This window comes from Oncorhynchus kisutch, linkage group LG28, assembly GCF_002021735.2.
Source record: "Oncorhynchus kisutch isolate 150728-3 linkage group LG28, Okis_V2, whole genome shotgun sequence".
Taxonomy (NCBI): domain Eukaryota; kingdom Metazoa; phylum Chordata; class Actinopteri; order Salmoniformes; family Salmonidae; genus Oncorhynchus; species Oncorhynchus kisutch.
The window spans coordinates 34,520,819-34,546,108 of record NC_034201.2 but is presented as its reverse complement, the minus strand read 5'-3'; the positions used below and the strand labels follow the sequence as shown (position 1 = coordinate 34,546,108).

The window sequence follows — 25,290 nt, the reverse complement described above, 5'->3', positions numbered from 1 at the left end:
GTGTGAGGGTGATAGCAGACAGCTTCTCTGTATGAAGGTGAAAGCAATGCATTTCTGGTGTAATCAATTATCAACCTCCGCAGAAACCCTTTCAGTCAATGGGCTCATTAGAGTTCCCAGTGGACTAGCTCTATCCATATTGCTTTCTCTTTCCTTGCTCATTAAGCAGTCTTCAATGTGAAATCAATCCTAAATTTGTGTGGCCAGTGTGTGTGTGTGTGTGTGTGTGTGTGTGTGTGTGTGTGTGTGTGTGTGTGTGTGTGTGTGTGTGTGTGTGTGTGTGTGTGTGTGTGTGTGTGTGTGTGTGTGTGTGTGTGTGTGAGTGAGAGAGAGGGTCAGAAGGTTGGTTGTTTTAGATCACAATACTTTTTGTGCTAATTAAATCAAATCAAATCACATGTATTTATATAGCCCTTCGTACATCAGCTGATATCTCAAAGTGCTGTACAGAAACCCAGCCTAAAACCCCAAACAGCAAGCAATGCAGATGTAGAAGCACGGTGGCTAGGAAAAACTCCCTAGAAAGGCCAAAACCTAGGAAGAAACCTAGAGAGGAACCAGGCTATGTGGGGTGGCCAGTTCTCTTCTGGCTGTGCCGAGTGGAGATTATAACAGAACATGGCCAAGATGTTCAAATGTTCATAAATGACCAGCATGGTCAAATAATAATAATTACAGGCAGAACAGTTGAAACTGGAGCAGCAGCACGGCCAGGTGAACTGGGGACAGCAAGGGGTCATCATGTCAGGTAGTCCTGAGGCATGGTTCTAGGGCTCAGGTCCTCCGAGAGAGAGAATTAGAGAGTGCATACTTAAATTCACACAGGACACCGGATAGGACAGGAGAAGTACTCCAGATATAACAAACTGACCCTAGCCCCCCGACACAAACTACTGCAGCATAAATACTGGAGGCTGAGACAGGAGGGGTCAGGAGACACTGTGGCCCCATCCGATGACACCCCTGGACAGGGCCAAAACAAGAAGGATATAACCCCACCCACTTTGCCAAACACAGCCCACACACCACTAGAGGGATATCTTCAACCACCAACTTACCATCCTGAGACAAGGCCAAGTATAGACCACAAAGATCTCCGCCACGGCACAACCCAAGGGGGGTGGGCCAACCCAGACAGGAAGATCACATCAGTGATATATTACAATATAGTATTATAGTTCAGGCCCTATCAACATGATTTTTTTGATTGAGATATTCAAAATGTTCATTCTTACTGCAAAGTAATAGTTTTGTCTCGCTCCTGAAATTTTGACTGATCGATTTTAGGCTAACTGAATAAGGCCCAAAGAAACATCATATAACATAATTTACTTTTTTGGGCCAGGCCTCAAAGGTGGAAACACAAAGAGCAAAATGTTGAGCCTAACACTGGAGCTTAGCCTGATGGTCGAAATGCACCAGGATTTCCCTCCACTTTTATAGCCTATAGTAACACAAGTATAAGAGTCATGGAATTGTAATTGGCAGATATTTTCTAACAACAATGAAAGTATATACCCGATGGGTTGGACGATTCTCTTCTCATCATTCATCTTTAAAAAACGTATACTTAAAACTTGGAAATCAATCAATCCGCCATCGTTAACACAATGGGAAAAAATCACATTATTTATTATTTAAATATTGAAAGTGTGGGCTATGGAGAGAAACAAAATGGGGCGATTTCCAGGCCATGTGGCGTAAAGTGATGCGGGCGCTGGAGATGGGTGTGTGCTAGTAGGTCTAGGCATGTGTGATGTAATCATTTGTATGTTTATGTTTTGTATTGTTTATCAAATTTAAATTAAATCTTTAATATATATATATATATATATATATATATACACATACTGAACAAAAATATAAATAAATAAATATCTGGATTTCACATGACTGGGCAGAGGCACAGCCATGGGTGGACTTTGGAGGGCATAGATCCACCCACTTGGGAGCAAGACCCACCCACTGGAGAGCCAGGCCCACCCACTGGGGAGCCAGAACCAATCAGAATGAGTTTTATGGACAGAAATACCCCTCAGTTTCATCAGCTGTCCGGGTGGCTGGTCTCAGACGATCCCGCAGGTAAAGAAGCCGGATGTGGAGGTCCAAAAACATAAAGTTACCCTCTTTTCTACCTGTATTCTGTTCCCCATTCTTACAATGACACTTATTGTGCACATAGGTATTTAATATGCATAGGTCCATGAGCAACCAGCTCTGTTTCTCTTGGAGCATACAGAAACCAAATGGGCATTTCACTGTTACTGTCCGCGATATGGCATGTCATCTGCCTCCATGAAAGCTTCACTATTTTCCCAGTTTCTGTACTTAACCAGCTCTGTTCTGGTTCTATTCTGTATTTTTGAGACTGTAAATGTGTAATAGTCTGACCTGAACGTGCCCAATTGCTGAATGTGTATAGCAATCGGTGTCAGCGATGGGGTTTCAAATATCCATCTCATTCTAATGGTATTATGTTGCATTTTTTTTCTATTAATGATGGAGATTAGGGATACATTAATCTGTACCTCATCATTTTAGAGGCAGCTCAAGATGAAATCTGCTTACTTGCCCCGATACCCTTTGTGTGTGATGGGATTGTCAACACACACAACTCTGAAATGCACTAAATCAGTTTAAAATGTGTTTGAATCAGGTGTTCCACATCCCAGATAAAAACAGTATGTAATTTTGAATAACACAAGCAATGACAAGGCAACAACAAGCTTTGTTTAGCTGGTAGGTAGCTAGCTAGCTACAAACATATTTTGATTCTTAAAACATGAACATCTCATAGTACAATTTAACATCTTACTTTTAAGTCTTGTAAAATGACTGTGTTGTGTTTTGTCTATCAGACATAATAAAGTGAAAACATCAATTTCTGGCATTGATGAAAATAGACAATCCCCAGGGATGGGGGGAAAGAATGCATGTACCTCCACCCATGTTTGAAGTGCAAATTTGGACTTTGGAATTCTACCATAACAGGAACTTTGTCTACACTTTGTGTTGCTGTCAACATAAATCGAAATGTTAATGCAAATTGTTTAAGGATTCCTTTATATACATTGCTGTGACAAAGTATTTTCCCCCTTCCTGATATATATTTTTGCACATTTGTCAAATGTAAATGTTTCACAAAGATAACCCAAGTAAACACAAAATGCAGTTTTTAAGTGATGATTTTATTTACTAAGGGAAAAAAGCTATCTGAACCTTCATGGCCCTATGTGAAAAAGTAATTGCCCCCTAAACCTAATAACTGGTTGTGCCATCCTCAGCAGCAACAACTGCAATCAAGCGTTTGCGATAACTGGCAATGATTCTTTCACATCGCTGTGGAGGAATTTTGGCCCACTCTTCTTTGCAGAATTGTTTTAATTCAGCCACACTGGAGGGTTTTTGAGCATGAACCGCCTTTTTAAGGTCACGCCACATCATCTCAATAGGATTCAAGTCCGGACTTTAAGCCATTCAGAGGTGGACTTGCTGGTCTGTTTTGGATCATTGTCCTGCTGCAGAACCCAAGTGCGCTTCAGCTTGAGGTCACGAACTGATGGCCAGACATTCTCCTTCAGGATGTTTTGGTAGAGACCAGAATTCATGGTTCCATCAATCACAGCAAGTCGTCCAGGTCCTGAAGCAGCAAAGCAGCCCATTACACTACCACCACCATATTTGACTATTGGTATAATGTTCCTTTTCTGAAATCCTGTGTTACTTTTACGGCAGATGTACACCTTCCAAAAAGTCAGTCCACAGAATATTTTCCCAAAAGTCTTGGGGATCATCAAGATGTTTTTTGCCAAAAGTGTGATGAGCCTTTATGTTCTTTTTGGTCAGCAGATGTTTTCGCCTTGGAACTCTGCCATGGGTGCCATTTTTGCACAGTCTCTTTCTTATGGTTGAGTCATGAACACTGACCTTAACTGAGGTCTGCAGTTCTTTAGATATTGTTGTGGGTTCTTTTGTGATGAGTTGTCGCTGCGCTCTTGAGGTAATTTTGGTAGGCCGGCCAATCCTGGGAAGATTCACCACTGTTCCAAATGTTCTCCATTTGTGGATACTGGCTCTCACTGTGGTTCGCTGGAGTCCCAAAGCTTTAGAAATGGCTTTGTAACCCTTTCCAGACTGATAGATGTCAATTACTTTGTTTCTCATCTGTTCCTGAATTTCTTTGAATCGCGGCATGATGTCTTGCTTTTTGAGATCTTTTGGCCTACTTCACTTTTTTCAGACAGGTTCTTTTTAAGGGATTTCTTGATTCAACAGTTCTGGCAGTAATCAGGCCTGGGTGTGGCTAGTGAAATTGAACTCAGCTTTCCAAAAAATGTGATTAACCACAGTAAATTCATGATTTAACAAGGGGAGGCGATTACTTTGTCACATAGGGCCATGACGGTTCGGATAGCTTTTTTCCCTTAATAAATAAAAGTATCACTTAAAAACTGCATTTTGTGTTTACTTGGGTTATCTTTGTGTAATATTACATTTTGTTTGATGATCTGAAACATTTAAGTGTGACTAATGTGCAAAAACATAAGAAATCAGGAAGGTGGCAAATACTTTTTCACAGCACTGTAGATACCTATTGCTTAGCAATATGGAGGAACATTTGTAACTTTTCATACGACTCATGAATATTCAACAGCTACACAAGTGGCTATATCATTGTCTCTGAGAAATGTGATTTGGAAAATATCTTTAGAACATTAGAATATTGAGCAGCAAGCACAGACTACTAATATTTTGTAACGCTCGTCCTCTTCCTCTGACGAGGAGTAAGAGATGTCGGACCAATGTGCAGCGTGGTAAGTGTCCATAACAATACTTTATTTACATGATCACTAAACTACAAAATAACAACGTGAATAACCAAAACAAATTAAACAGTCTCGTGTGGAACTGACACAGGAAACAATCACCCACAAATCAAAAGTGAAACCAAGCTACCTAAGTATGGTTCTCAATCAGGGACAACGATTGACAGCTGCCTCTGATTGAGAACCATACCAGGCCAAACACAGAAATCCCAAATCATAGAAAATGGAACATAGACAACCCACCCAACTCACACCCTGACCATACTAAACAAAGACATAACAACAGAACTAAGGTCAGAACGTGACATATTTGCTTTGCTCAGTTTGACATCAGCCGTTTTTATTTTACATTGTGAAATGTTTCTCTGTAGTGATTGACTGAGGTCTATGAAATATGTATCCCTTTGTTTTTCAACCTCAATACTTTATAAGATCGATATTCTGCACAATGTAAAAATGCGTAAGACATTTAGGATCGATGGGAATGCTCCGATGACAGAGACATTAGTATATTGGTGAAGACGCTGCCGTTCACTTTAAACGTTCGAGCAACCTTTCCCTCCCCTGTCATTGAAGAGGCATTTATTCATTTAACCTACCTTGCTCCCCCATTAATTTCTCTGCATATTTTAACCTGCGCCACTCAGCTCATAACAGCCAGTGTCTATATTTTCAATGACTTTGACAGGGTGCTTTATATCTACAACTGTTATAGTGCTGAGCGAATATCCAACTTTTTGGGTGAGGGTGTTATTAAACAAAACTGATTGACCGACGTCGGTTCAATTACCTGAATTCCAATGTGCCGTTTCAACTAAAGAGAAATAAAATCATTCATGAAAGAAAACAGAGAAATCAAGTCAATAACTATTTGGGACACAATTTGAAAAAAAATGTTTTACCCCCTTTTCCTCCCAACTTTCATGATTTCCAATTGCGTTCCAATTACAATCTTGTCTCATCACTGCAACTCCCCAACGGGCTCGGTAGAGGCAAATGTCAGGTCATGCGTCCTCCAACACATGACCCGCCAAACCGTGCTTCTTACCATTTTGTAGTATACACAACTGAAATATTGTATTATTTCATAGTAATTTCCTATTTGTCTATTGATTTCTACCCCATGTGGACCTGACAGAGACAATGGAATATTTTCAATGTTTTGGCAATTGAATGTTAAAAAAATATAAATAAAAAAATTCCATAAAAAAAATTACTGTAACTTCTTTATTTCACATTTCATGTAAAAAATGTTTCAAAACCAAAATTGAAAACGGTTATTATTTTTTAATAATCAAACTTAAACAAAAAAAAGCATTAATCGCTCAACACTAGCCACAGTAGCCTTTTCATGGCATCAGCAAACCAGCGCTGTTACTTAAACAGAGAATAATGTACTATAACTCCCTTGTAGATGTACGTTTTTCTCACATCACTCATTATTAAGCTAGAGTATGTTTATATAGCATGTTTCCTCTTCAGTGTCGGCCTATTTCACAGAAACTGTGATTTGCACATTTCAAAGGCGCAAGTGGCAAATTGAACCCCCACCAGAGAAAAGGAGGCAAAACAAAAATGCCAGCACCCTACTCTAACATATAACTTTCCCTGCAGCATTCACCCTCCAATGTGTAAACAAATACCATTGGAGGCAATGGAGCTTTGATGGGAGATGAGGGGTGCTACAAAGTAGGCAGGTTTGCCAGGAAATGATGTTGCTGTGTTTGTACTGATATAACAGACATTACAACATTAATTACATATTTGCTGTGGGTTTCGTTTTCAGGATACTGTGCCGTGCTGTGTCTGTGAACTAATACCCAGACATGAGACACCAAAAGCCTCAAAGCAAATGCCCATTTTTTTATGCAAATCAACTTATTTGCAACCATTGTTTGTTATGCTAACTCCTATCTAGCTAATGCAGCAGACTGTCTGAGTTGTGGCCATTGAGGAAGTGATTAGCATGAAGTAGCAAGATCAAACGGATCCAGCTTTATGTCATTCTAGCCCTCTGCAAATGATTAGTTTCACTGATGTCTACATTTCATCACTTTTTGTCAATAAATAAACCCTCTGAAATTATAAATTGTCTTGATGCATCCTAACAAGTTGGAGGATAAGAGAAGGTCATTTCTGCATTATATTATGTAATATTATCTTTTTATCTTACATGGGGGGAAATTTAATCTTGAGGGAGAAATGGTTTGCAACATAAAAGTACACACTAAGCTGAATGAAATGGCCCCAACCTTAACAACCAATAGTAGGCAAAATGTTTCATTAATCCTCATCAGGGCAAATGTTCTGATAGATGGAAAGAGCCCTGAGGTGATGCTAGCTAGTGCTACACATTCATTTCCCCCACCCAACAGATGTGTATCATGTTAACAGAGCATGCAACAGGAAGAGAAGCCACTAAATTTGGCCCTTAGGTCTAATAGGAAGCCAAATGGTAATAGGGGAGGGGGAAACTATCAGATTTCCATTTGTAAGCCCCATCTGCTCCCCCATCCCCACCGCACTTTGATACAGCAGCAACGAAAAGGAAGAGCACCCCAGGTGAAGAGGGGAAGTACCCCAGTGCATCGTGGGCCATAAATCATGCCCCCTCAATCAGACTGTAGTGTGCCTCGGGCTGGAGTACACAGTTGGAGGGAGGGAGGAACGGGGAACTATACAAGAGCAATCGGTTGTGTGCATTACGCGTGTTTAGAAAGGGATGAAGAGATACTCAAGCAGCTAATGTGGTCTCGTAATGGAATAGCGTTGCTCTGCTCTGCAGAGATGAGAGTATCATGTCAGTCCCCTAAAGAGGTACTTCATTGCCTGGCCCTCAGACGGTCAGAGTCGACCACACTGTGGGAGTGCACCATTTGTTTGACTAGAGCTGGGCGATATGGACAAAAATCCATATCGCGACAAATGGACCCCTTTTTTCCCGATAATGCTAAATCAGCTATAAATTACATGAAATTATTTTTGAAGGAGGCTCAGACAACTCGGAGAAATGTACTGGTTCCTCAAGCAGATATGCAAAATCTCATCTGTAGTCCTTTGGGAAATCTGATACATGACTGAAAATAACTGATAAAAACAGTGCTCAAGAACATCTACCTCATTGCGAGATGAGAATTATTCCGTTTATCTTCTTGATGTGGAAATAAGTGAAACGGTTCGTGGTGGAATGAACAACAGGCCCCTTCATCTTTTTTTCAGCCTCCTGTTGAGCGTGATGCCGAGTGTAGGCCTGGCCCACACACACATCCAAGAATTCCCTTGTCTTTTATTGTAGGAATTCAAGCAACTTGTGATTTAGGGGGAAAAGTAGTCGAAATCCCCTAACCCTCCCCCTCCCCCATGTACCCTCATTCTCTTTCTCGGGGCCGTGGCAGAAGAAGAGAGGAGGAGAGTGAGGAGTAGAGGGAGAGCTAATTCGTCAATGATCTTTAGCTAATCCCCCCCTCTCTCCCGCTCACTCTCTTTGCCTGAAGGCATTCAAGTAATACATTCCTCCCCCATTCCCACCTCACCCCTCCCCTCCAACACATACAGACACTCGCTCACTCACTGACTCACACACAAACAGAAGAGCCTGCCTGAACACGTCCTGTGGGAGAGGATGAATCGAGCTGGAGATTTTTTTTCCTTGAGTGTGTGGTTCAAGAGTCCTTTGAGGCTTGTGTGCCTTAGCTCTGGCTGGGAGCTAAAATGGTGATTATAGACTGAGGCTAGGTGTGGCGAGACGGGGCGGTGTCAAGGCTTTGTCTACAGCATTAGACCCAGCTAGCGAGGAGGGGTTTGGTCTGTAAGGGACTGATGCCAGAGTGAAGCTGCATGTGGACTGGATTCAAAGAGCTTCTGTGTGTCTTTGCTGTGGACCACGACTGCACCAAAGGGAATAGAAACAGAGGTTCAAGAACCTCTGTAGGTCCCCCACAGGCATGTGCTGCAGTGCAAGCAATTGAGCCACTGAGAAATCTGTTCCAGTACAGTGAATATCTGTGGAGATATTTTTTTTACTGATGCTTGAGGATCGGTTAATTGTGTGACTGCAAACTCTCTACTGATGATTGGATATTCGCTTTTCAAAGGCTATTCAAGGAAATATACTTTCAATGCCAGGCCATTTGGAACATGGGACTTTTAATCTCTTATTTGGTCTGTCTGGAAAGGCTTTGGCACTTTTATGCCCTATTCTTGGTACTTCTGATAAGTATGTCACATCAATAGTGTTTCTTTATGACTGTGTCCTATGCCTGAGCAGATTGTATGTTATAGCTTGAGGGTATATGTTTTAAGTTGTTCTCTGAGTTTGTGATTATATAGCACGTTTTTGTTTGTTCCCACTTTATTTTGTCCTAAATTATCTCCCTATTTAACCCTATTTAGCTTTTACATTTTGTCCTCGTCAAATGTCTTGTTGTTTAAAAAAACTCTGCATTTTGTCCAATCGTTAGCTTCTCAGTCAATGTTAAGACTGACTGCTGGTGTGTTATTGAACTCGAGGAACAATCGATTGAGCGTGTTGTGTTGAGCTGTATCTTGTGAACAGCATGTATGATATAGATCAGTGGCCGGGCAGCTTATTAACAGGTACAACCGTACAATGACCCAACCGGCCTGCAAGCCACTTGACACATACTGCCCCTTTATCAGATGATTAGTGTTCATTGACTGTTCACATTTCATCCTTCTCTGAATGGGTGAGATGGTAAAATCTGTCTGTCTGTCTGTCTGTATGTATGTCTGTGTGTGTGTGGCAGTTAAATGTAAAGAGCAGGTGAACATTGCAAAGAAAGAAATTACATGTTGCATTGTAAAGATTATAACCTTGTCCTCTCTCTTTCTCTTTCTCTCTGATCAGCATTTGCAGGGAAGGTATCCCCGACCAGCTCAGATGCTCTCCTCAGCTCTTCGGCAGTCACGTCCACCCCCACCCCTCCTGATGTCTACCTTCCCTCCAACTTTAAGCTCTCCAACGCCCAGCTGGCCTTCTTCCTGCGAGAGACCAGGTCCTCGGGCCAGAGCAGCGGTATCCCCACCAACGGACATCCTCTCCAGCGTTCCGAGAGCTTTGTGGTCTTTCAGACCAAGGAGCTTCCCGCCGTCAACATCACCTTTGGCCCGTTCGCCCAGGACCAGAGCCTGCCCAAGGACCTCCTTCAGCCCTCCAGCCCCCTGGACATCCCCGGGCGGCTGACAGTCAACTGGAAGGTCCGGGCATTTATTGTCCAGTCAAGGGTGTTTTCCAGCAACCCTGTGGTCCAGGTGCTCTTCTACATAGCAGGTCGCGACTGGGATGACTTCAAGGTCCAGGACAAGCTGCCCTGCGTGAGGCTCCATGCCTTCCGTGATGTACGCGAGATCAAGACGTCGTGCCGCCTATGGGGGAACCTGGCCCAGTGCTTGGCCCAGCTGGAGTTGCCCCCCACCTGGTTCAATACCAATGTGGCCCCCCTGGGCCGGAGGAAAGGCTCCAGCGACAGCTTGGGCCTGGAGCTGAGTGTGGAGACCCTACAGACGGAGCTCTACTACACCCTCCACGACCCGGACAGCGGAGGGGAGTGCGGCGAGAGCTCGGGCCGCAGAGGAGGATCACAGGGTGAGCCGCCCTCTCAGCACCCCCTCCTCCGCATCGGTAGCATCAGCCTGTACCAGTCCAGCCAGGAGCAGTTGGTGGTGGACAAGCAGCTGGATAAGAACATGTTCCTGAGGTTGCCAGAGAAGCCGCTGAAGCCAGGCGAGACCCTCAACATCTTCCTCTACCTGGTGCCCAACTCCACCGTGGAGCAGTTCACCCTCAAGTAAGTGGGTATTTCAATGATTTTCTTCTCAATTCTCAATTCATCTTTCCTGGATTCTTCGCATAATCTCCCCTAGGTCAGAGGGTAGGGACCTTGGACCTTCTCCTCCAATACAGCTAAGGAGGCAAGGAATCGCAGTGTGTGCTTTCATACGGAAATATGGTCAATGTGTTACTTACTGCCTTACATAAGCACTGTCCAAGCATTACTGACATAGTTGTTTATCGCCTTCTCCAGGGTTAACCCTAACGCTTTATCCAGGGTTAACCCTTCTCCAAGGTTAACCCTAACCCTTCTCCAAGGTTAACACTAACCCTTCTCCAAGGTTAACCCTAACATTTTATCCAGGGTTAACCCTTTATCCAGGGTTAACCCTAACCCTCCTACAGGGTTAACTCTAACCCTTGTCCAGGGAGTTCACTCTTACCAATTATATGCATTAGATTATTTTCTTAAGACTAGTTAGAATTTATAATCACTGATTTCTTCCCTCTCATTAGATTACTTTTACTGAGTCTGTAAAAGTGTCTTGTGGCAATTACCAAGGTAGGGAGTAATGTGAGAAAAAATATTTAAATAAGTCAACTTGAGTCATCTCAGTCCTTTGAAGTGGTGCCTATATGTTTTGAACAGAAACGTTTCCTTACATAAGTGCTGGAGCTTACACAATTAAAAGACAATTGGGAGATGTTCTCTAGAATCATGAACGTCAAGCCATTTTGAAGTTTCTGTTTTTCAACATTCTGTAGAGGAAAAAATACACTTCTGGTTTGTATACCATCTCTCTATTGAACACACGCCTAGATGTTGATAACTGGAGGACTCAATTTCCCCTGTAACAGAGGCCTAGCTACTTCATTCCCTAGCGCTATAGATTCAACCGACACAGTGAAGAAGTTAAAGGACTATATCATGTCAAATCTTTTTGAATCTCTCATGTAAGACTCGGCTCCAAGAACATGAGACGGAAGAGCGTTCAGCAGCCCCTCGAAAGAGCAGGCATAATGGGTAGTAATTGACATCTGTTCAAATTAAATTCCTCATGAGCTGACCCACTTCTTGTTGAATTAGAGCTTAGGGGATACGAGGCATGTCTCCTCTCCCTCGCCCCTGTGTTTCTCACTGTTCATCCTCTCCGTCAACATAATGGGAGGGTTAGAGTTCTCCGACGAAAGAAAATGATTATTTAAATCCATTAAAGCCTCGGGAAAATGAGCTTTTTTTTTCCACTCCCCTGAAGATGAGAAAAAATAGAGGGGGAGGGGCCCGATATTAAGCGAAAGCTGAGGCATGACAGCAAAATGCTTCGTAAACACGGCGCCCCCTAATCAAAATGGAAACTATCAGACTTCAATTTAGGAATTCACTGTGAATTAATTAGACTTCAATAACTCATTAAGGCAAACAGGAACAGGCAGTGCTATGATTTATGCAGGCAGGGATAGTGCATTAGAGTTACCACCCCAGTTCAACATGAAAGACTCCTACTACATAACCAACCCAAGGTGTGTGTGGGGACAAGCATGAGACGTGTGTATGTGCGTACTAGCATACGTATGTGCTGGATGTGTTTCCTGTGTATGTGTATAAAGGTATAAATTGTGGGCTGTCTTATGGAACTTATCCACACAACAGTCTTTTCACAAGGTAAAGGCTTTCCAGACTCCAAGGAGGACAGCCCCAAGCATTTGTCTTCACATCATCACAGCCGTGTCTGCACCCAAGGAGACCCTCCCTCCCAAAAGATATCTTGTTCCAAGCGGTGTTCTGCCCAATCTCTCACCCTAACACTAGGCCTGTGATGATACCAGTATCGCAAAACTTTTTCCATGGCTAAAGTGAAAACACAAAGCAGACCGAACTCTTAGTTCCTTTAAAACCTGTTAAATATTTTGTGCTATAGCTTGCATAGATACATTTGACTCTGGGTGACTGCATAATGATGTTTGTTCCAACCTTCGAGGTGTTTTCCTAAAGAAGTCATTCCAGCCCTACCTAACACTGTTGTCATATATAGATCAAGCATTTACTTTTAACTTCACCTCATCGGTGTCCATCCCATTCATAACATTTTCTAATGAATCCATTTTAGTGTCACTTTAGTGATGAAAATGCCAAATGTATTTTTTTTCACTGGTTTTCCATCCAGTTATATTGTATATGTTTCTGTACATAGTTAAAACATGGTGAAACAAAATGGATGACCAGATTCTCTGATGTTTCAAAGGTTTTCATAATATTGAATGATACCATGTCTATTTCAGCCATCATCACGTTGTGTGCAATGTGCATCCTCTGAACTGATTTTTTACCATTACTGTCTTGGACATGACTTTCCCTTGCAAACTAGGTTGCCTTAGAAACATACCATTCAAATGTCAGCTCTCAATTCATCTTTGACCCTCCTCTTTAACATTTCTGTGATTATCTAAGAATTATACAGTGTTGCATATACAGGATAGTGATAGTGTTGCATTTCTGTCTCTCTGTGGAAAAGAGAAAAATACAACTCCAGGTGATAAGAGGGGAACATCCGAGGGAGAGAGACCCTGGGACAGTTGACTCAATTGGGTGTGAATTAAACAGTGCTGGAAGTCAACTGTTGAGGCATCTCCACCAAAATAAGATGAGTAAAGATGTAATAAAGAAGGTCTTTAAATATGAATTGAACTCAGCAAAAGTCTACCTCCTTTAACCCTCCCTCCCTAGCTGCCTCCATCCATCCCCTTTTCATTTCTTATGGCTTTGAATGTCTGTCATGTTACTGCAGTGGATCACATTTGAGGTGGTGGGGCTTTGTGACTCTTGGAAATTCCCCGTCCGCCCCCCTCCCCCACGGTTCCCATTGTAACAAACGTGCATATGTGCACATGTGTGTGTGTGTGTTGGGGGGGGGGGGGGGGGGGGGTAGCCTTTAATGTTCCGTTACTATGGAAATAATAAGAATGCAGTGCATGGCAGTATGTGGTCCTCTGCAGCTCAGTTGGTAACGCATGGCGATTGCTACACCTTGATAGTGGGTTTGATTCCTGGGACCACCCATACTTAAAATGTATGCACTGCATTGGATAAAAGCGTCTCCTAAATGGCATATATTATATTATTATATATTATTAATCATACCCAGCACGTCTTTGTGATGCTTGTCATCACCCAGAAAAGCTGTAATTACATGCATAGTTGTTAGCATGAGTTTGTTCTGTGTTGAGATTGAGAAGTCCACCTCTATCTGGAGTGGTGAATAAACAGAGGTGAGAATGACATCTACATTTGTGGGGCTACATTTATGAATAAGAACTAGAATTATTATCATGTACATATGTTAAAGTACAGTTTATTCAGGCCTCCCGGGTGGTACAGTGGTTAAGGGCGCTGTACTGCAGTGCCAGCTGTGCCACCAGAGACTCTGGGTTCGCGCCCAGGCTCTGTCGTAACCGGCCGCGACCGCTGGCTTCCGGGTTGGATGCGCGCTGTGTTAAGAAGCAGTGCGGCTTGGTTGGGTTGTGAATCGGAGGACGCATGACTTTCAACCTTCGTCTCTCCCGAGCCCGTACGAGAGTTGTAGCGATGAGACAAGATAGTAGCTACTAAACATTTGGATACCACAAAATTGGGGAGAAAAAGGGATAAAACTTTAAATAATAATAATTTACAGTTTATTCGATGATGCCATAATATTTCAATGAACTGTAAGTAAAACGCCGTCTTATACAGTACGGTGGCCTTTTTATTCACATCAACCTGAGAGGAGACTAAGATTTTAAGCAGTTTCTTACTTATTTTTAGGATTTAGTAGTAGACCATCATGTCTTCTCCTTGGAGAGAAGCATTTTATTCCATGTTTTGAGTTTTCGTACCTCAATCAGACCGACCACTCTCCTTTCTAGTTGTTGAAGTTTTCACTGAGTTGCAGAATTTGTTATATTTTCTCTATGACTTAAAGTTTCTATCCTTTTGATGCACACCAGTGAAATAAGGCAATATAGGCTGAATTTCAAATCAACCCTTAGCCCCTACCCCCTTGAGTTTATTGCAGATCTGAAAGGATTGGATAGGTTTAAAGTAGTTTAGTTATTGCTTCACCTTTCCTTCTGATAGGCTGTGTAGACTCTTTACCATATTGTTTAAACCTAACTGTTCCAATCTAGTTCAAATGAATGCCTAGGGATTAGGGGCTGGTGGATCACCATATCACCATACTTAATCGAAGATGGCGTAGCAGTGTGGATGTCTGTTTTGATTGTCTTGTCCTGTCCCTTGTATATATGTATATATTATTTTTTTAATCAAATTTTCCATCTACGGACTGAACATGCTCTCCTGTAACCCGCCTCACTCAATGTGGATCTTCTATTTTTACACTTTTGAACCGGAACCCCCTTCTGAAGCTAGCCAGCTAACTAGCTACTAGCTAGTAGTCAGTTAGCCACAGTTAGCGGTCATCACCGTTAACGTGGACTGCCTGCCCAGCCCGGGAAACTCTTGCCAGCCTCCACAGCACAATATCTACCCAGAGCATATCAGACTGCCTTGCTTTATCACATCTCTGGATTCCTACCGTAAGCTCTAAACTACTCCGGATCATCACAGCTAGCTAGCTGCTATCCGAGTGGCTACTCCTGTCTAACGTCTCTGTCCTGAAACAAGCACCAGTTAGCATGGAGCTATCCTCAAACTAGGCCCATCTCCCGGCTAGCTGAAAAAAATCCGACACGGAGCCCCGCCGATCTATCATGACTGGTCTACCAACGTAACCGTTCAAGGGGGTTTCTGTGCCGAAGCAAGCACCAGTTAGCCTGGAGCTAGCCTCGAGCTAGGCCCTTCTCCCGGCTAGCTGAAGAATCCAATCAGATAATTCCTGGGCTTCAATACGTCTTCTGCCAATTGGCCTGGACCCTTTGCTGCCGACACGGAGCCCCGCCGATCCATCACGACTGGAGCCTCGCCGATCCATCACGTAACCATCCGAGGGGGTTTCAACAGACTCTCCCATTGCGAAGTCCCCATCTGCTAGCCTGCTGCTAGCCCCGTCCTGCTAGCTGTCTGAATCGCCGTGCCTCTAGCTCACCTAGCTACTCACTGGACCCTATGATCACTCGGCTACACATGCCTCTCCCTAATGTCAATATGCCTCGTCTATTGCTGTTTTGGTTAGAAATGTTTGTCTTATTTCACTGTAGAGCCGTACTCATCCTACTCCTCCTTTGTTCCTCTGGTGATGTAGAGGTTAACCCAGGCCCTGTAGCCTCCAGCATCATTCCCATTCCCCATGCATTCTCATTTGTTGACTTCTGTAAGCGTAAAAGCATTGGGTTCATGCATGTTAGCATTAGAAGCCTCCTCCCTAAGTTTGTTTTATTCACTGCTTTAGCATACTCCACCAACCTGGATGTTCTAGCCATGTCTAAATCCTGGCTTAGGAAGGCCACCAAATTTCCATCCCTAACTATAACATTTTCCGACAAGATAGAACTGCTAAAGGGGGCGGAGTTGCAATCTACTGCAGAGACAGTAGAGACAGAGACAGGAGTTCTGTCATACTTTCCAGGTCTGTGCCCTAACAATTCGAGCTTCTACTTTTAAAAAGCCACCTTTCCAGAAACAAGTCTCTCTCTGTTGCCACATGTTATAGACCCCCCTCGGCCCCCAGTTGTGCCCTGGACACCATATGTGAATTGATTGCCCCCCATCTATCTTCAGAGTTCGTACTGTTAGGTGACCTAAACTGGGACATGCTTTACACCCCGGCCGTCCTACAATCTAAGCTAGATGCCCTCAATCTCACACAAATCATCAAGGAACCTACCAGGTACAACCCTAAATCCGTAACCATGGGCACCCTCTTAGATATCATCCTGACCAACCTGCCCTCTAAATACACCTACCTTCAACCAGGATCTCAGCGATCACTGCCTCATTGCCTGCGTGCGAACTAGGTCTGCGGTCAATCGACCACCCCTCATCACTGTCAAATGCTCCCTAAAACACTTCAGTGAGCAGGCCTTTCTAATCGACCTGGCCCGGGTATCCTGGAACGATATTGACCTCATCCCGTCAGTATAGGATGCCTGGTTCCCCTATCTCCATCTTTAACAAGCATTCAAAAATGTAGAACTAAGAACAGATATAGCCCTTTGTTCACCCCAGACTTGACCAGAACAAAAACATCCTGTGGCATTCTGCATTAGCATCGAATTGCCCCCGCGAAGTCAGGAACCAATATACTCAGTCAGTGAGGAACGTTAAGGCTAGCTTTTTCAAACAGAAATTTGCTTCCTGTAGCACTCATTCACAAAAGTTTTGCGACATTGTAAAGTCCATGGAGAATAAGAGCACCTCCTCCCAGCTGCCCACTGCACTGAGGATAGGAAACACTGTCACCACTGATAAATTTACGATAATCAATAACATCAATGAAAGTTTTTCCATGGCCGGCCATTCTTTCCACCAGGCTACCCTGGCCAACATCTCAGCTCCCGCTGCATCAACTTGACCAACCCACTCCCCCCCCTCCCGCTTCTCCTTCACCCAAATCCAGACAGCTGATGTTCTGAAAGAGCTGCAAAATTTGGATCTCTTCAAATCAGCTGAGCTAGACAATCTGGACCCTCTCTTTATAAAGTTATCCGCCAAAATTGTTACAACCCTTACTACTAGCCTATTCAACCTCTCTTTCATATCATCTGAGATCCCCAAAGATTGGAAAGCTGCCGTGGTCATCATCAAAGGGGGAGACACTCTAGACCCAAACTGTTATAGACCTATATCTATCCTATCCTGCCTTTCTAAAATCTTTGAAAGCCAAGTTAGTTAACAGATCACCAACCTTTTCGAATCACACCGTACTTTCTCCACTATGCAATCTGGTTTCCGAGCTGGTCATGGGTGCACCTCAGCCACGCTCAAGGTCCTAAACAATATCATAACCGCCATCGATAAAAGACAGTACTGTGCAGCCGTTCGACCTGGCAAAGGCTTTCGACTCTGTCAATCACGCATTCTTATCGGCTGAGTCAATAGCCTTGGCTTCTCAAATGACTGCCTCGCCTATTTCTCCAACAACTTCTCAGATACAGTTCAGTGTGTCAAATCGGAGGGCCTGTTGTCCGGACCTCTGGCAATCTCTATGGGGGTACCACAGGGTTCAATTCTCGGGCCGACTCTTTTCTCTGTATATATCAATGATGTCGCTCTTGTTGTTGGTGATTCTCTGATCCAGACGACAGACGACCCCATTCTGTATACATCTGGCCCTTCTTTGGATACTGTGCTAACAAACCTCCAAACGAGCTTCAACGCCATACAACACTCCTTCCGTGGCCTCCAACTGCTTTTTAGTAAAACTAAGTACATGCTCTTCATTCGATTGCTGCTCGCACCCTCCCGCCCTACTTGCATTACTACACTGGACGGTTCTGACCTAAAATATGTGGACAACTACAAATACCTACGTGTCTGGTTAGACGGTAAACTCTCCTTCCAGACTCATATTAGCATCTCCAATCCAAAGTTAAATCTAGAATTGGCTTCCTATTTCGCAACAAAGCCTCCTTCACTCATGCCTCCAAACATACCCTTGTAAAACTGACTATCCTACCGATCCTTGACTCTGGTGATGTTATTTACAAAATAGGCCACAACACTCTACTCAGCAAACTGGATGTAGTCTATCACAGTCCCGTCAGTAGAGGATGCCTGGATATTTTTTTTAAATGCCTTCCTAACCATCTTAAATAAACATGCCCCATTCAAGAAATTTAGAACCAGGAACAGATATAGCCCTTGGTTCTCCCCAGACCTGACTGCCCTTAACCAACACAAAAACATCCTATGGCGTTCTGCATTAGCATCGAACAGCCCCCGTGATATGCAGCTGTTCAGGGAAGCTAGAAACCATTATACACAGGCAGTTAGAAAAGCCAAGGCTAGCTTTTTCAAGCAGAAATTTGCTTCCTGCAACACTAACTCAAAAAAGTTCTGGGACACTGTAAAGTCCATGGAGAATAAGAACACCTCCTCCCAGCTGCCCACTGCACTGAAGATAGGAAACACTGTCACCACTGATAAATCCACCATAATTGAGAATTTCAATAAGCATTTTTCTACGGCTGGCCATGCTTTCCACCTGGCTACTCCTACCCCGGACAACAGCACTGCCCCCCAACAGCAACTCGCCCAAGCCTTCCCCATTTCTCCTTCTCCCAAATCCATTCAGCTGATGTTCTGAAAGAGCTGCAAAATCTGGACCCCTACAAATCAGCCGGGCTAGACAATCTGGACCCTTTCTTTCTAAAATGATCTGCCGAAATTGTTGCCACCCCTATTACTAGCCTGTTCAACCTCTCTTTCGTGTCGTCTGAGATTCCCAAAGATTGGAAAGCAGCTGCGGTCATCCCCCTCTTCAAAGGGGGGGACACTCTTGACCCAAACTGCTACAGACCTATATCTATCCTACCGTGCCTTTCTAAGGTCTTCGAAAGCCAAGTCAACAAACAGATTACCGACCATTTCGAATCTCACCATACCTTCTCTGCTATGCAATCTGGTTTCAGAGCTGGTCATGGGTGCACCTCAGCTACGCTCAAGGTCCTAAACGATATCTTAACCGCCATCGATAAGAAACATTACTGTGCAGCCGTATTCATTGATCTGGCCAAGGCTTTCAACTCTGTCAATCACCATATCCTCATCGGCAGACTCGACAGCCTTGGTTTCTCAAATGATTGCCTCGCCTGGTTCACCAACTACTTCTCTGATAGAGTTCAGTGTGTCAAATCGGTGGGTCTGCTGTCCGGACCTCTGGCAGTCTCTATGGGGGTGCCACAGGGTTCAATTCTTGGACCGACTCTCTTCTCTGTATACATCAATGAGGTCGCTCTTGCTGCTGGTGAGTCCCTGATCCACCTCCACGCAGACGACACCATTCTGTATACTTCCGGCCCTTCTTTGGACACTGTGTTAACAACCCTCCAGGCAAGCTTCAATGCCATACAACTCTCCTTCCGTGGCCTCCAATTGCTCTTAAATACAAGTAAAACTAAATGCATGCTCTTCAACCGATCGCTACCTGCACCTACCCGCCTGTCCAACATCACTACTCTGGACGGCTCTGACTTAGAATACGTGGACAACTACAAATACTTAGGTGTCTGGTTAGACTGTAAACTCTCCTTCCAGACCCATATCAAACATCTCCAATCCAAAGTTAAATCTAGAATTGGCTTCCTATTTCGCAACAAAGCATCCTTCACTCATGCTGCCAAACATACCCTTGTAAAACTGACCATCCTACCAATCCTCGACTTTGGCGATGTCATTTACAAAATAGCCTCCAATACCCTACTCAACAAATTGGATGCAGTCTATCACAGTGCAATCCGTTTTATCACCAAAGCCCCATATACTACCCACCATTGTGACCTGTACGCTCTCGTTGGCTGGCCCTCGCTTCATACTCGTCGCCAAACCCACTGGCTCCATGTCATCTACAAGACCCTGCTAGGTAAAGTCCCCCCTTATCTCAGCTCGCTGGTCACCATAGCATCTCCCACCTGTAGCACACGCTCCAGCAGGTATATCTCTCTAGTCACCCCCAAAACCAATTCTTTCTTTGGCCGCCTCTCCTTCCAGTTCTCTGCTGCCAATGACTGGAACGAACTACAAAAATCTCTGAAACTGGAAACACTTATCTCCCTCACTAGCTTTAAGCACCAACTGTCAGAGCAGCTCACAGATTACTGCACCTGTACATAGCCCACCTATAATTTAGCCCAAACAACTACCTCTTTCCCAACTGTATTTAATTTTTATTTATTTATTTATTTTGCTCCTTTGCACCCCATTATTTTTATTTCTACTTTGCACATTCTTCCATTGCAAAACTACCATTCCAGTATTTTACTTGCTATATTGTATTTACTTTGCCATCATGGCCTTTTTTTGCCTTTACCTCCCTTCTCACCTCATTTGCTCACATTGTATATAGACTTGTTTATACTGCATTATTGACTGTATGTTTGTTTTTACTCCATGTGTAACTCTGTGTCGTTTTATCTGTCGAACTGCTTTGCTTTATCTTGGCCAGGTCGCAATTGTAAATGAGAACTTGTTCTCAACTTGCCTACCTGGTTAAATAAAGGTAAAATAAATAAATAAATAAATAAACAGTGCCATTCAGTTTTATCACCAAAGCCCCATATACTAACCACCACTGCAACCTGTATGCTCTTGTTTGCTGGCCCTCACTACATATCCGTCGTCAAACCCACTGGCTCCAGGTCATCTATAAGTCTTTGCTAGGTAAAGCCCCGCCTTATCTCAGCTCACTGGTCACCATAGCAACACCCACCCGTAGCACGCATTCCAGCAGGTATATTACACTGGTCATCCCCAAAGCCAACACTTCCTTTGGCTGCCTTCCTTCCAGTTCTCTGCTATGACTGGAACTAATTGCAAAGATCTCTGAAGCTAGAGTCTTATATCTCCCTCCCTAACTTTAAGCATCAGCTGTCAGAGCAGCTTACCGATCACTGTACCTGTACACAGCCAATCTGTAAACAGCACACCCAACTACCCTCATCCCCATATTATTACTTACCCTCTTGCTATTTTGCTATTTTGCACCCCAGTATCTCTACTTGCACATTTATCATATGCACATCTATCACTCCAATATTAATGCTAAATTGTAATTATTTTCGCCTCTAGGCCCTATTTATTGCCTACCTCCCTACTCTTCTACATTTGCACACACTGTACATAGATTTTTCTAGTTATTTTATTTTGTGTTATTGACTGTACATTTGTTTATGTTTAACTCTGTGTTGCTTTTACTGTATGTGTATGTGATAACCAGATAACCAAAGACCATCTTTTAAAAGGGCTTTTCTTAATGGAACCATAAAGGAAAATCAACTCTCACTCCTGACTGATGATATCATGGGTATCTTAAGCACAGACAGAACAGTACAATATACTAAGCTTGTCTATATGCTCTGAACAGACAGACGTCTATCCCTCCGAGGGGTTTTGCATTACAGAAAATTTGTCTTACAGTATTACTCAGTCAATGTCAATTTCTGTCCATTTCTATTAGATCTGTTTGTCTGAACTGATCCAATGCTGACGCTCACACGGCAAACTCCAGTCACTTACAATGGGGAGAACAAGTATTTGAAACACTGCCGATTTTGCCGATTTCTACTTACAAAGCATGTAGAGGTCTGTAAACAAAAATCCAGAAAATCACATTGTATGATTTTTAAGTAAATGAATTTGCACTTTATTGCATGACATAAGTATTTGATACATCTGAAAAGCAGAACTTATTATTTGGTACAGAAACCTTTGTTTGCAATTACAGAGATCATACGTTTCCTGTAGTTCTTGACGAGGTTTGCACACACTGCAGCTGTGATTTTGGCCCACTCTTCCATACAGACCTTCTCCAGATCCTTCAGGTTTCGGGGCTGTCGCTGGGCAATACGGACTTTCAGCTCCCTCCAAAGATTTTCTATTGGGTTCAGTTCTGGAGACTGGCTAGGCCACTCCAGGGCCTTGAGATGCTTCTTACGGAGCCACTCCTTAGTTGCCCTGGCTGTGTGTTTCGGGTCATTGTCATGCTGGAAGACCCAGCCACGACCCATCTTCAATGCTCTTACTGAGGGAAGGAGGTTGTTGGCCAAGATCTCGCGATACATTGCCCCATCCATTCTCCCCTCAATATGGTGCAGTCGTCCTGTCCCCTTTGCAGAAATGCATCCCCAAAGAATGATGTTTCTACCTCCATGCTTCACGGTTGGGATGGTGTTCTTGGGGTTGTACTCTTCCTTCTTCTTCCTCCAAACACGGCGAGTGGGGTTTAGACCAAAAAGCTTTATTTTGTCTCATCAGACCACATGACCAGATTGCCAGATGGTCATTGGCAAACTTCAGACGGGCCTGGACATTCGCTGGCTTGAGCATGACGGCGTAGTGTGTTATTAATGGTTTTCTTTGAGGCTGTGGTCCCAGCTCTCTTCAGGAATTGACCAGGTCCTGCCGTGTAGTTCTGGGCTGATCCCTCACCTTCCTCATGATCATTGATGCCCCACGAGGAGAGATCTTGCATGGAGCCCCAGACCGAGGGTGATTGCCCGTCATCTTGAACTTCTTCCATTTTCTAATAATTGTTGTTGCCTTCTCACCAAGCTGCTTGCCTATTGTCCTGTAGCCCATCCCAGCCTTGTGCAGGTCTACAATTTAATCCTTGATGTCCTTACACCCTCTCTGGTCTTGGCCATTGTGAAGAGGTTGGAGTCTGTTTGATTGAGTGTGGACAGGTGTCTTTTATACAGGTAACAAGTTCAAACAGGTGCAGTTAATTAAGGTAATGAGTGGAGAACAGGAGGGCTTCTTAAAGAAAAACTAACAGGTCTGTGAGAGCCGGAATTCTTACTGGTTGGTAGGTGATCAAATACTTATGCCATGCAATAAAATGCAAATTAATTACTTTAAAATCATACAATGTGATTTTCTGGATTTTTGTTTTAGATTCCGTCTCTCTTTTTTTTTTTTTACCTCTACATGCTTTGTAAGTAGGAAGACCTGCCAAATCGGCAGTGTGTCAAATACTTGTTCTCCCCACTGTATATGTTTTTGTTGTTGTTCCACAGTCAGATTGCACTTGTGTATGGTGACTTCTGGATAATGTGTTGTATAGTGAAAATCAAGTTTCTTCATTTGACATTTAAAATGGAAACTTAAATGAATGAGATTCTATGACACTAACGTATTAGATCTGTTCTATTAGAGCTGCAGCAGTAAGTTCCCCCTGGTTATCCCAGGCCCTTCAGGGGTTTAGACAAGGCAAAGATGAGTGCTGCATTTTACACTACAGCTTACCTCTATTTACCTGTTCTCCCTTTAATTTTGTCCCAAAACAGCAGAAATTGATCTGGCTTTTTTTGACAACTCACATTTTACAGGCAAAGGCTCACAAGGAAGGTGTCTTCCTGTAATAATGTACACAACGCTGCCCCGGGAGTGATTTGGATAGCTGAGAAGCTTTTAAAAGGGAGTCATGGAGAAGTTGGAGTTTTTCCCACCACTATCTTTGATTGTAATGATGTATCAACTCTGGAGGGGTCTCTTTGACATGGGCAAGAACTAAGTTATTTGATGTATTTGAGGGGAGGCAGTACAAAAAAAATAGAAACATGTCTATTATTCCTCTCTTCGACAATTAGGGCCAGTTTCCTTGGACCCAGAATAAGCCTAGTCCTGGACTAAACACATATGCTCAATGGAAAATCTCCCCCAAAAATTGGGGGAGGCAGGACTAGACTTAATCAGGGTCTGGGAAACTGGCCCCTTAATGTCAGCGATGTAGAATAGTTTGGCCAATATAATCCACACCAGTGTCCCCATGACTTGCCAATGACTTTTCTCTTGGGAATTCCCTGTTCAAGCCTCACAGAAAGTCACCCATTTGTGTTGATGTAAACACTAGCATCAGATCATATGGGCAGGGGGAGTGCGTTTTGCGTGTTGGTGCTGTTGGTGCTAATGCTGGCCAGAGGACTTACACTCAGTCTACTGCTGTGCTGTGACATGCTGTTCCGTGCAAAGTAGAAAAACAGGCTGTTTCCACACCATTATGAGCCATGATGGGAAAATAATACATTAATAAATGATCTAACATCCGGAAATGGACGGGCCATCATAGAAACGGGGCCCCTCAGAAGGGAAAGAAACACGGACAAGGGTATTGCGGGCAGGTACGCATTTATAACAGATGGCTGAGGGGAGGGTTTTCAGGAAAGTTAATGATTATACATTTATGAGTTGTATTTTTCACCTTGTTGCGGGGGCATAATCTGCAGCATATGCCCAGTTGCTAAAATCTGTCACATGTTTTTGGATCGGTTTAAATTCCGCCTCCCTTATGGTGTTGTGGCTTTTGCTAGAATGCTTTTTTTCTATCACTGGTTGAGCAGTCCACTTCCTTGGGTGGTGAAACTGCAGACATTGAATGAACAGTTGTCTTCATAAAGTGTATAGTGTTATATGATAGAATACAATGGCACTGATACACAGTATCATCACGCTTGTGGACTGCCTGTAAGTGCACTCAAAAGGGATACTTGGTAGAGCGTCCCACCCTAATGTTTTCCAATGTGTGATTTTCTCCAGAGAGAAAAATGACCACTTGTATCAGCTCAATTCACAGAGGAGAAAATCGCTTTACCTTGGTGGATTCTTGGAAGGACTTGTGTCATAGAAGTGTGTTTTACACAGCAATTTGGACCCCTGCTATAGGAAAAGCAGTTTGAACCCCAGCGGTTTTGAACAGAAAACTTTAAATGAGACAGAGCAGGGGCAAGGGGGGTGCAAGGTAATTAGAGCACATTACCGTAATTACCTTGACACCAACACACAGTCCTGCAATCTCGGTCAATGCTATCCCGGTCTCCTCCCACCACTGCGGTTCACACTTCCCAGGGGGCCTTGCCTGGGGCTTAGAGATAAGGGGAGGCTCATTTACATGCACCAGTGTAAGTAAGTGTTTCTCCACAACTGGGCGTTCGAGGCGGTCTGCTGGTGTGTCTATCGTGTGGCTCGTGGACTCCATCGACCAGGTAGAAGCACGCACACTATAAAGACTTGCTTACACACAT

General features: G+C 43.5%; 1 protein-coding gene across 2 annotated transcripts in view; it reads left to right on the top strand.

The window, feature by feature from the left end:
* The window catches only part of tmem132e (transmembrane protein 132E), a 346,164-nt gene that overhangs the window by 257,727 nt on the left and 63,147 nt on the right, over positions 1-25,290 (top strand). Inside the window, exons 1-2 of one of the 2 annotated variants that reach the window (XM_031808129.1) lie at positions 8,429-9,042; positions 9,694-10,633. In XM_031808129.1, coding sequence (XP_031663989.1) covers positions 8,964-9,042; positions 9,694-10,633 — 1,019 coding nt within the window. In that variant the 5' untranslated portion in view covers positions 8,429-8,963. Of the gene's footprint in view, positions 1-8,428; positions 9,043-9,693; positions 10,634-25,290 lie in introns of those variants that run through there. The other variant, XM_020464756.2, reaches the window with a different exon arrangement.